Below are 13,292 nucleotides of genomic sequence, written 5' to 3' on the forward strand. Positions count from 1 at the left end.
CTGAAAATAACTACAGGAACCAAAAGTGAAACTTTCACCTTCTTGCTGGAACCAGGGTTTAACCAATGATGAACACCTTACTTCTAAGGGGAATGAACTGCACAATGACCATCATTGGTCTCTTTTTCACACACACACAGCTTTTTTTTTTCCACACATACCGGTGCGACGACCTGTATACTGAAACCATCATCACAGCAGGAAATGTTTACATTCTATTTCAAACATGCAGGACGGTATAGAACTGCTAATAAAGGCCAGTTAAGAGCTGACCATTACTCCAACTTGACAAAAGGACCCACAAACACAAACAAACACCAACCATACTCACAGCCTCCTCTCGATGAAAAATAAAAATAAAAGGATAGACATATTTTAAATGTTTTGTGGGTCCAGGGTTTTCATCCAAATATTTGAATTAAAGTCATCCAAACCGAAGTCCAAAGCCAGTAACTCTTTCCTCAGCAGCCAACACTTTTGTGGAAAATATAATTTTCATTTTTTTCACAGACCTAATTTACATAGAAAATCTTTTCGGCCTAATTGAGTTGCGGGTATATGAGATATTGTACTCTTTATTGTTTATTCAGCATTAAAATTATATATAACACTATAACAAAAGTGCTGGCTGGGTGCATTGAAAGAGTTACACAGAGCAGGTTTAAATATACCTGGATTGATTCTCTAAATCTTACATAATATAGGGTGGGGGGGGGCAAACAAAGGCTCCCATTTGATGTCTTCCAACATATTATCTATTCTGGCTACATCCTTTACTGCTTAATTATTCAGTATGTATGATGTGCTAATGCTAAAGCTAATATTCCTTCCACCTACCACACAAAAATATGACTCACTGCTAGTAGATCATATACATTTCAATTGAAAAGAGACATGTTTATTTTCACTGTTAAGCCACACCGAGAATCCCGCAAACCATGAATTAAAATTACAAAACTAAATAGCCGTAAATACGCCAGCCATATACGACACAAGCACAGGGATCCAGCCGGCCGTTTGCCCCACCAAAGTGGCCTATGGAGAAGATAATTAAAGTGTGTTTAGCCGATGGGTGCCGTAATAAGCCACGGTGGTCCCACAGGTTTCCCTTCTCCGGAGACACTGAGCAGGGGTTCTATTATTGGACATTAATCCTGTAGCCCAGGCTGACGGCACTTGGGTCTCCGGAGCCCATATGTTACATATAGATATAGGTTGGATACATGACATGCTAGCAGCATACAATCTAAAGTCAAGAGTTGAAAACTGAACAGTGGCCGGTTGTGGATGTCAGTGGTGAATTTATGCAGTGCATTTACGTGTGTCAGAGAAAGTGTTGTTTTACAAAACTTGGCAATGTGTGCTCCATATACTTCTTACTTCAGTCTAAAAAGCAATGTTAACATCCAAATCCCACCATTATCAACGTGTTAGACAGGTCGTGTCTAAAGTGATACTGCGCAACACCACTAAACAACGCTAAAAACACCAGCTTTGTGTTTAAAGTGAACACACAGACACACAGACAATTTGAAATACACAGCAAAGATGAAAACAGTCATCAACTGCTTTAGTGATTTCAGCTCAGCAGACGTCAGGAACTCTCTTAACTCATCGCCGGCCCACTGGTGGTAACGACTTTGGCGAAGAAAGAAATAGGCAGGTGCTGAGAGAGGATGTAGGGGAGCACAGCGACGGCCCTGTATCATTAGGGATTAACCTAGCCGCAGGCTCTACAAATAGACTGTCTCCACCTATAAGCCACCGGCACACAGACATTTATTTGTACTGCCAGGTTGTTGCTGGAGCAGCAGCTGTGCAGGTGAGAGAGGGAGCACTTCTGACATACTCTGAGTCCCGGGGATGGACCCACCATGGTCACTTTGTTGTGGCAATACAGCAGTTATACTATGAATAAACATGCACAATCACTTTAAGACATGTTTGCTTTCTGATTGTTGAACACCTACCGCATTAGCAAGACATTGCCTTGAGAGAGTATGACATTGTTGTCTCCCAAATATTGGTAGACATCTCTAGCTAGAAATCAAAATAATTGTACGATTACTTTGTTCATAGAACGGATTTAAAGCTATTGCCCTTAAATTATTCTGGCATAGATTGAGGCATAAGGAGGTTCTGACCTCCAGATGAGAAGAGACATTTTCTTCAGGTCGCTAGAAGAACCATCAACACACCAAGAATGTGGGCACACAACCTTCTGCAACAAAAAATGTACATCAGGGTATAGCTCAGAAAAAGAGTAGGTGTATCAAGCTTGACTCCTCCTCGTTCATTAGAAACGTGTTTCTGCTATAGACCCAATAACTACTGGGAATGTATTTGCAGACAAATGTCTGCTCGCTTACTGCATTAACCTTGCTACAATTTAGTCAAATGGAGTAGCCTAAAATGGAAGTAATGGATTAACGATAGTGTTGTCTGAAACAAATCCAATCTGTAGGATGGATGGACTCACTCCTGACTCGTTGAGTCCTGACTCGTTTAAATGCACAAACTTTTACAACACTTTTGCAGAGGAATTCATCTGAACATTTCAACACATACGATTCTTGATTGCAATATTAAACTAATAACACTATTGTGACAACGTTACAAACATTTCGTAGTTGTTTATGTTTTATCAAGCAAAGTGATAAAACAATGCCCAGTTTAAACAAAGTTTATTTTTATGAAGTATGTATACTCAACGAGAAAAAATAAAGGTCTGATTTTATAGCAAATAAAATACCTAAAATACCAACCTACACCATTCGGCTAACACTTTGAATCATAATTTACTCCGTTATTGAACTTTGTCAACCAACTTTGCTGAAGCTTCCAATTGTATGGCACTTAATGAATGAATATGACGTTTTGTTTAAGACAAAAACAGCCAGTAATCAGATAATAACTGACATCGACCCAGTTGTCATCTGACGGCGCTCACCGAAATCTCCTCTCGCTGACTGAAATCTTAAATATAACTCAATGGACAGTAAGCGTCCGGCATAACCATGAATGAAAGCAATATGTTTGTTTCGCATACGAAGATGATGAAGTCATTATAACGTTTAAAGCATGTAGCGTCCAGACAGTAAACACAGTTACGGCAAACCAGCTTGTCTCTCAATATCAACAAAAACATGCTGGCTGGGCTTTGGCTTTTGGAGATTCAAAAATGTTTCCCATGTTCTTGCAATTTAAATGAAACACTTCACGAAATCAAAATTATCTTAAGCTTTAGTCGTGGAGTCCAAATAGGACTTTGCTTGCAAACGCCTGACAACCGATTAAATTTATAATGATTTCAAGCTGCGCCTTACCTTCAGTTCCGCACTCTCCGCCATCTTGTATTTCTTTGCGCAAGCGTGATAGAAGTTGGTCACATGACTGGGACGCGCAGAACCCTCCGTGGCCATGCCGCGGACGCGCAAATGGCAACAGAGGGAATGGTTTTTCATCCAATCTGTATTGTGCATGGACCTATTAAATAATTGTATTGTGAGGCTAAAGCCTTTTAAAATATTTTTTGTGGTTCAAGGTCATACATTGCTTACTTACATTATTTTGATGAACAGTTGACTGATGATTCATTGTCACTCTTGCCTATAAGTTGTCTATTTTACAAATCAAATTATAATAAAAAATTGAATCAGGGTAAATTAGTTTACAACCTAAAATATTTTCTTTCAAATACCTTGAGAAAAACTGTTTTATTGGCTCAAAGTTCAGATTATTGCATTTCAGGTCAAGAACCAGTAGATGGCAGCATATCACAACAAACTAACCTTGTGCACCTGAACCGCAGGGAGGGAGGGAAATTAAATAGGCTACAAATAAAGAAAATGGCAATTTACGTATGAATAAATTAATAAAGGAACAAAGAATGGATAAAAAAACCAATAAATTACCAACAACGATTAATGATCAAGTCATCCAGATTGTCTTCACAATTAGAAATATGTTCCATGCAATTCTTAATTACAATGAAGATAGAACAGCTTGACGTTTGATATATGAACTGATTTGAACCATACTTTCCAACTATCAATTTCCTTGTTGACTTCTCACTCAGTATGCTGAGTAAATTGCACAAATCCCAATGCTTGTTACAAATATCAATTATCTGGAGTGTTGCACAAATCAATTATCAATGCATGTTATTCATTTATTTTTTGCACAAGATAACCACGTTCATCTAAATTCCGATTTTAAATCTGGACGCATAAATCCAGAGTCTATAGCAGAGAGAACTACAACAGGTGCCTTAATGTTCAAATTAATGTCAGCTGCAGCTGTAACGATCTAGTGCAGAATCAAGCGGAATAACCACCAGGAACAACAGCGAAAACATGCCTGTAACGAAATACATCACAAACATGCAAATACAAAGATCGGTCATCTTTTTGGTAATTCTTATGTATTCCCTCCGTTGCAGACATTGATTCGTTTGGCTTGTGCAAATTGTGTTTGTAGCCGATGTCAATTAAACGGAAGTTTAAGCTCACGTTTATTCTCCTTTAAAAAGGCCTGAAAGTATTTCCCTAAAAGAACGTGCGAGGACAGCATAGGCACATACACGCCATTGCAGCTTGGGTAATAGAAGGCTGATTACTTGGAAAGAAGTTCCAATGCTTACCCTCCCTTTTCTCAGATGTTAAAATAAAAATAAAATAAAAAAACATTTTGGCACGAACCCAATGTCAAACTAATTCTCCATCCTAATGACAATAAGGCGGTTCATTTCAAGAGAGAAATAGAAATGGGAATGTATCACTTCACTGCCATTATGTGAATATCTGTCTCACAAGTGTCTGGGGAAAAGGAGCCATCAGAGCGAACGTGTAATCAATACCTATTAGTCGTCCCTTTAGATGAATTAGGTTTCACCATGAGGTCAGGTCGGGCCCTGACTCAATGTCAAACATTATAAGTCCACTTGACTTGTCATGCACTAATGCAGTTGTCTTATAGAATCCTGTTAAGGCCTTCTTCATATCTAATAAGGGGTAACCTGTGTTCTACTAAAGACCGCTAGGTGTCAGGCTTCTACTACAAAATAGAAAAGACAGTCGACTCTAAACAGTCAGTGGCTATCAATTTTTAATAACAACAACATGGATACATAGGCCCCACATGGACTGGAGTAACCCCAAAGTCGTCGTGGATAGATGATCAGAGACACCAGTATCGCCGTGGTAATCACTTCTCCCAGGGTGGTTTTCATAAGGGTCAAAAAATAAATAGGCCTAATAATAGGAATAACAATAATCATAATAATCATAATTATACACAAGTTTAATGGTTTAAATAAAGCCAAGGGGATACATGAAATGGCAGTTTACACGTAGCCTTTGTGATCCTTTCCAAAACTTAAATTATATCAATGCTATTGATCGCGATGGCAGGGTGATCAGTGTTTAGGAGCATCATAGGCTACATCAATGAATGTGAATTTGAATGTTGGTGAATCACTTATTTTATTTAAACAACATAAAGCAAGACATAATGGGGGTATTTATTTTATATTGGATCATTTCGCTGAAACCTGAAACCTGCAAGATTTGGATTTTTTTTGTTTCATTATTTCTTTGCTTTTTTTTAACCACACATGTGTATAAATGGCTCAATATAGTTTACCTGTATAAACAAACTGTACACTGCAGAGAAAGGATGCATTGTTTGAGCGACACACCGCCTCCTTTTGGTCTTTTCTTAGATCTGAAGTGGTGCTGATTGTGTGAATAAGTGCTCTATCAAAATAATATATATAGATTTAAAAAGATAGTATCATGACATAATTTGGTGTAGTGTTACAGCAGTGGTCAAATTCATATTTTGTTTCCATTTAAAGTGCTTAATGTCAACAACATACAATGGGCCACATAATCTAAGCAACAAAGAAAATTAAAAGACATCAATACAAAACAAATATATGTAAAACAAGAAACAATATGTTAAACAACATAAGCTATATCATGATATACATATTTAACTTAATATCACAATTGTACAATTCATTGCACATCATCACATTATAGATATACTGTATGTATTTGTATAGTCTTTTATATTTGTAGAATATTTTAAGAGGCGACCCCTCTGATGTTGAGATTCTTTTGTATCGGCCTCTTGAAAGCTTTGCAGCCTCATAACATCAATGCATTGTTGGACTGGATGTCAGAATGTTGTCAAAATGACATCATCCTGATTTCCAAATAGTTTGAGATTTTGTGGTCTGGGGTTGGTTGTGGTGGTTGTGGTGGTCGTGATAAGCTTTCGCTTCAAGTGCTCCAGTTAATCGCATGTCCGTAGGTGGGTAATCCATGGCTTACAGATGGGAGACGAACGTAGATGAACTCTTGAGGTGGACCTCTGCTCTTGGCCGCCTTGAAGAGAGCCGACCGCGGCGTGCCCTCAGCCAGGGCGGCAGCAGACGGGGGCTGGAGGTGCAGGCTCCGGTACAGCGGTGGAGGGTCAGCATCTTAGGGGAGAAACGGGGAAGGAGGACCACCGTGAGCTGCTGGAGTGGCATTTCACCCATAACAAATTATATCAAACCAAACAATTGTAATTGTGATCCACTGGGACGCGCATTGAACAGCTCGATGAATTTGTTTGGTTCGGACATTTCCAATGGAAAAGTTGCAGTTGTATAATTATGAAAGACAATAATTATGTGGTTTACATGGGCCGCTCTTCTTGCAGTGAATTAAATTACCTTTCAGTTTACGTCGTAGTCTTTCTTTATTGGGCCAATTCGCTGCACAATGTAGGCCTATTTAGCAAAGTTTAATATAAGATTATATCAATACGATACAATTCAATAAAAAGGAAAAAAGGTGGAGCTTTTTCTTTGTCTGACGTGGATTGCCATTATGTGTAGGCTATCACTACTACTGTGTTGCTGTAACATTAAACCAATCCTTTAAAGGGTTGTGTTAATAGCTAAGATGACTGCATGTAACTGATACAGTGCGACATAATGGGATGTCTATTCTATTTTCCAGAGAATGGTTTTGTAGTGAAAATACCCATCCCAAACCGAACAGTAAGGTTTCGATATTGTTTGTATGTATGTATGTATGTATGTATGTATGTATGTATGTATGTATGTATGTATGTATGTATGTATGTATGTATGTATGTAAATACATACATATAACTAGACTTTAGCCTATATTTGTAAGATAATTTGCCATAATATCATACTGAATAATGAAAAAAAAACAAGTTCTATATTCTACATAAAACTTACTGAGACCCACCTCGAACAATCTGCAGCTGTTGGACCATTTCTTCCCTATAGGAGAGCTCCCGCTTCATCTGGTCCTGGAAGTTATCTGAAGAGCATGCAAAACAACATTCTAGATTGAACGTGGTACAAGTTTGTCATACAGATGAACATACGTGAGAACACGCGCGCGCGCGACATGCCATTTTCACTCATTTATCACACTTCTGCTAATAAAGTATCACCCTTGAGTATAACACCCTTTTTGCCTACCTTTTAAATTTTGAAATTCTCGCTCCAATTTTTTCCTCAACTCAACTTGTTCCACGAGCTGTTTCTGGAGTTCCTCTGCAGAAAAATGAATGCATTTTTGTTTCGTTATTATACTTAAACCATACCTGGTCATGTGACAATCTCATCTGGTGCAGACCAAATTTAAACAATCTCCACAAAAAAGAATCCCCGTGATACCCATTTCTGAGAAACGACCAATTCATTGGTTTCATTTGCACAGTGCCACAGTAATTGCCTTGAATGGCCCGAAGGCCGCAACGCTAATAGTGGAGCCCCACGGTTTTTCCAAGCGTTGTAAAATAATTAGCTGCCTCGCCTTGGGCTGAGGGGCGCCAACGACGACTTGGCTCCTTTCATTAAAATATTAATAGCTTCTAAACGATTTGTGTTGCAAAATTAAGTCAAACTCCGTGTCTGTTGATTAAGTGGTTAACAACTGATATTAGATGTAGGGCCTATAATAACAAGCAGGGCTAGATTTGAATACAATTGCTGAAATCCTCAAAATCAACAGACTGACAAATATTAAGCCTTCCATGCAAAACAGTAGGCCTATATCATGATATGCCGATGATCAGTTGTTGATTGTAAACATAAAACTTCGTTATAAAATAATAATAATAATAATAATAATAATAATAATAATAATAATAATAATAATATATTAAAGTATGACAACCTAGTGGCCTTTATATTCCTCGGAATAAATTGCCATGTATTTGGCAGTTCAAACATAATATTTAAAAATAATATTGAGCATAAAAGCTTGTACAATAAATATGCAAAAATGTTTTATTTTACATTCTTTACCTTTAGCCATGTTTTCAATATCCTTTCCGTGCACGCTGACGTCGATAGGCGAAGCGTCTTGGACTGCGTAACACAGATACACGAAGTTGTTTCATGGTTTGCCTATACAGGCCTATATTATTTAACAAAAACCGAATTAACATTATTCTGTCGATTTCCTATCCAACATGACGAGGGAAGACGGAATAGGTGGACAAACGTGTGCGCACACACACACACACACACACACACACACACACACGCACGTACAAACATACATACACACTCACACAAACACACACACACACACACACACACACACACACTAGTGCTTGTACACAAACACGGGCACGAACGCACACACACACACACACACGCACACACGCACGCACACACACATACACACACACACGCACACACACACACACGCAAGTTTAGTCCCTGAAATTTCCTCTCTAGTTGAAATGCGTTGACGTTTTATGAAAACCATGAGAAAAAAGTAGGCCTACATGATCAAATGTACACGGCATCATAAAATAAACAACCGTTTCATTGCATAGGGTAATAATTACCATTCGATTCGTTGAGGCAATTTAAGTGTTTTGATTCAAACGACGACGACTCCGTCGAAAAGCGTGTGCCTAGCGTGTGCCTATCCTTTTCATCGGTGTACACCTGCAAAAAAGAAAACAATTATGTGTAATACAACCCCAATTATACATAATTCTATCTTTTGCCAAACATATTCTCTGAGCACATACGTTTACAGCCTGACTCCTTCAGATAATTGTGCCACGTCTTCAAACCATGGGAGCTGTCATTTATTTACGATATATTGGCCTATTTGGCTTATTTTTTTCTCCAACTAATGGCAACTAATTAGCGTTTAAAGTATTAGTAATTACAAATCTACTTTGGTGTAGAATATAGCATAGGCCTATGCATAACAATATGTAGCCTAGTCCAATACGAAAGGATTTTTACGTAGAAAGATGTCAGCAGCAAGTGCAAGTAATTGGCGAATCCAATAAACATTCACTGCAAGTTACCACACAGAACTGTAGGGTCTAGACCTCGTTTTAAAATAGATTTTGCTCCACTGCTAAACGCACAGCTTGGAAACCATCTTACTTCATTTTGTGGTGAAATATTGTTTTCTGAAACCTGCGCACTCGTCCTCTCTTCGTCAGATAAAGCTGCGCTGTCATTCTCCGGTGATGCTGGTCTCAAACTAGGGGCAGCAGTGTCTTGGTTTTCTTTGGATTCAGGGTGGGCCAGGTCAAGTACAGGGGAGCTCTGACACTCTGCCGACATTTGAATAGCGTCTTCATCCTCGTGTCCCCGGTTCGACTCCACGTCCACGTCAGGGTCATCCACACTGTCCCTATCCGGTGATATTGACCTGTAACTGGAGCTCTCGCTGACAAAGTCTGGCGACAGGTACCCGGAACGCACGCCGCTGTAGGTGTCTCGGTTGCCGTAGAGTTTGGCAATGGCTTCAGCGTCTTTTACCACAGGTCTGAAGGCCGATATGTAGCTCAGTTTCCTCTGGCTGGTGGGGCCATCGGCAGAACGTCCCGTCTCGTCCCCAGACTTGTCCTCGTCGTTGCGGGCTGATTGAGCGCTAGGGGAGCGCTCGCTGTCGTGGTAACTGTCATTGGGGGTGGTTGTGCATCTGTCACTTTGGTCAGAAGCCTCGAGGTCATTCTGTCTGACGCCAAAGAGCTCTGTCGGGGGCTTGGGGGCTGACTGTTGGTAAGGTGGGAGTGGTAGGCCGCCGGCTGTGGGCCAAAACATCGGGAAAGTGGGATAGATACTATCCTTCGCGCTTGGCCAAAAGACAGCCGGGACGTTGGCTTTGTTCGAGTCTGTCAAACCATCATCCTTCTTTTGACACAATCCGAACCCAGGGAATCCATAGGGGTGGGGAAACAGAGGCGGAGGAAGTTTTTGAAGCATCCCAAAGCCCTTACTTGGGACTGGGATGATTGGATAGTTCCGTGGGGCGGTCGACAGGCTCAGGCTGGTGCCTCTGTCCTCGTCACACCTTAAGCTTTTGTGGCCGACTTCGGGGGAGCCTCTTTGTGTGTGGTTAGACGAGTTCTGTGATTTCATGGGAGAGGACATGTCCGAGCCGTTCATAGGTAATGTCCTCTTTCGGCTCCCACCGTTAAACATGGCTTTAACATCTTCCCACGCGTGATTAATGTCGTCAGAGGAGTTTTTGTCGGTCAGTTTGAGGTGTCGTCTCCATGAATTAAAGTTGGCTGCGTCTGGTTGGGTGTACTTGGACTCGGGCGTGCGATGGGAATGGAATATAAATTTATTTGGGGAAAAATACATGTTGCAAAAGGTGCATTTAATACATTTAGCCCTTGAACTGTTATATCTAGCGGGTATAAAACTGCCCCTGCTGCCCCAGGCGCATTCATGAGAGACGTCGAACGCGAAATTCTCCGGTAGTTTGGGTGGGTTGTGTGCACCCAGAAAGGACTTGCACAGCCGCTCGGCTTCACGCTTGGTGATCATACCGCAGCGCCTGGAGGAGATCGGCATCGCGCCCGCACGCCTCAGGATCTCCAGCTGGACCGGCGTGCACTGGACACAGGTGATGCCCAGGGCGACGCGACGGTTGTGGATCTCGTTGTAGCTGTAGTTCTTCAGCAGCGTGTTTGATATCTGCGCCAGGCAAAGTCTCTCCTGTCCATCTATGACTAAGGACACGATGGGGACCCCGTAGAGCGAGGTCTCGCTGACTTGGTTGGGTTTGAGGGAGTTGCTGCTGGAGAAGCTCTGCGCGTCCTGCTTCAACGCAGGGGAAGAGTTGGAGTCTCGTCCCGCTGAGAGCTGGCTGGGGATCGATTCCATTCCTGGAAGTCTGGAAGAAAAGTGCAAACCTCGAATAAATGCATGGAGATACTGGTCTTTTGGAGCACTTTGGAGGACATTGATGGGGGAAAATGGCAATAAAAATGACAATCAAAAATATGTAGGCCTAAATAATAATTTAACGCTAATAACATGCAATGATCGTTCGTTAGAATAAATATAATGAAGATACGATCTCAGGTGGGAAATGCGGGTGCAACAGCAGACATTACTATTTTCTGTGCATTATTATATTACATATTATCATTCTCTTTTGAGTGCAATATTAATTCTAGGCTACAACATGATTATGCAATCCAACACTATTTAGAAGTAGGCCTAAACATTTAAACTTCTTGTAGCCTTTAACTTGCAATTTATTGGGAAGGAGGGTTTGGTCTAATCTCATTTAGTTTATCCAAACCCAACGTTAGTGGGACCTATTCCCAATGCCGTTAAATCTGTGAAGTGGTTCGGCCGACTGCTTAAGAGGCACATAAGATCCTTATACGCAGGGGAACAGAAGGAAAACGCAGCCTGAGCTGCGCCAATGCGCTTATCAAGAAGGAAATGAACAACTAAGCCGCTTTGTTGGTAATTACACCGGTTACACTGCGCTTATTTGCTTTGTTAATAAAAGACCAGGCTATATATAATTAAAGCTTCTACGAAGATTATCGTGTGTGGTTTTCTTGAAAAGTAGGTCTGAGCCCCCCTCTCAGTCTGTGCGCTTGCTACATTATAGCCTATAGCCTACACGTTCACATTCATTTGTCGCCATAAAAGACACTAAGCGGCAACATATTGAGTGATAACAGGATCTCACCAAGCATTTGATTTTGTTGAATTTATCCAAGGTGACTTGAATTGTGAGCAATGGTCTTTATAAAAAGAAATAACAACATGACAGTACATTATGAAACGAAAGGAACACGATAGATCAAAGAAGGGTATTCCAAAGGATCTTACCTTTTCTCTCCCAAAAATAAACAACGGTATAGCTACTCCACGATGCGAGTCAAACCAATATTGATATTAAAAAATAACTCAGACAGAGTCAAAGTCACATAAGCAGAGTCCAGTGTCATACATACAAGTTTTGCCGGGTCAAAAAATCTAGAAGCTGTAATTTGTTCTTAGCGCACGAGCGAGACATCCATCCCCTTCGGTCCTCCCGAGCTGAATGGCAGATGACAGCCAGTGGCCACATGGCGCTCTCTTTCTAACTGCATCTCCCCTCCTCGCGCTACAAATGACCACTAAGTTAATAGCAAAGGCACACCCACTTAACGATCCCTTTTTTGTCAACCACTTTGTGTCCCGGTCCTGAAACAAGAGCAGATTCGCTGCATTTGGAGCAGATTCGCTAAAAAGTTGCCATAGGCCTATACAAAAATTACAAAATATTGAACAAATAGGCCTAAGCGGCTAGGTAAATAAATGACTGATTGCATGAAGACCTACAGAGATTGAGCAACGTATGGTCGACCGATGGATTCTTTGCCTAAATTAATTATTACATGAATATTCGCAAGAATAATTAGGCTATTGGCCTAGTTGACTACTATTATTCAATGAACGTCGAATATAAACTAAAGAGACAGTGTAGCCTCATCTTAATCATGTAGGTCTTATATGAGAGATAATGACATTGAACAAAGGCATCTTAAATAAATCAAATTGACAAAAATGGGTGTGGGTATCGTATCTCGCGCAAAAAAATGATAGAAAAAGTGTGTAATTTATCAAGTTACCGGACCATCTGTTAAGTTTCTCGTGGACACGCAAATCAATTTGAGGCCTCTCCAAGAAAGTCTCGAATTTGGAGTCTTGTGCCTTTGTTCGCTTGTCAAATAATTCGACACGTTTTAAATCGCACACTGCATTTTTGTTTCAGACTTTGCAATGAAAATAGACCGAATCAAAGAAGAGCTGATATGCCTCAGGCAAGTCTGTCAATTGCTCACACGCCAGCCCCCCCCCCCCCCCCCCCCCCCCCCCCCCATACACACACGCACGTCGCCCCCGCCGCGCGCGCACACATACACATACACACACACACGCACACACGCACGCACGCACACACACACACACACACACACAC

General features: G+C 40.8%; 2 protein-coding genes across 2 annotated transcripts in view; both read right to left on the minus strand.

Moving 5' to 3' along the window:
- LOC307075883 (E3 SUMO-protein ligase PIAS1-like) overlaps positions 1 to 3,365 on the minus strand; it is a 47,868-nt gene extending 44,503 nt beyond the window's left edge. Inside the window, exon 1 of the mRNA XM_079736614.1 lies at positions 3,327 to 3,365. Within this exon, the coding sequence (XP_079592740.1) occupies positions 3,327 to 3,350 (24 nt within the window). The 5' untranslated portion in view covers positions 3,351 to 3,365. The remainder of the gene's footprint in view (positions 1 to 3,326) is intronic.
- Positions 3,366 to 6,287: 2,922 nt separating this feature from the next.
- LOC307076218 (SKI family transcriptional corepressor 1 homolog-B-like) lies at positions 6,288 to 11,194 on the minus strand (the record flags this gene model as incomplete). Its single annotated transcript, XM_079737126.1, has 6 exons — positions 9,452 to 11,194; positions 8,893 to 8,995; positions 8,342 to 8,404; positions 7,511 to 7,585; positions 7,272 to 7,346; positions 6,288 to 6,487 (listed from the first exon to the last, which is right to left on the minus strand). Exons 1-6 carry the CDS (start codon positions 11,186 to 11,188, stop codon positions 6,288 to 6,290), a joined length of 2,253 nt encoding a protein of 750 aa, XP_079593252.1. The 5' UTR covers positions 11,189 to 11,194.
- Positions 11,195 to 13,292: the final 2,098 nt, after the last annotated feature.

This window comes from Pollachius pollachius (assembly GCF_949987615.1).
Source record: "Pollachius pollachius genome assembly, chromosome: 5".
In the NCBI taxonomy this organism is placed as follows: domain Eukaryota; kingdom Metazoa; phylum Chordata; class Actinopteri; order Gadiformes; family Gadidae; genus Pollachius; species Pollachius pollachius.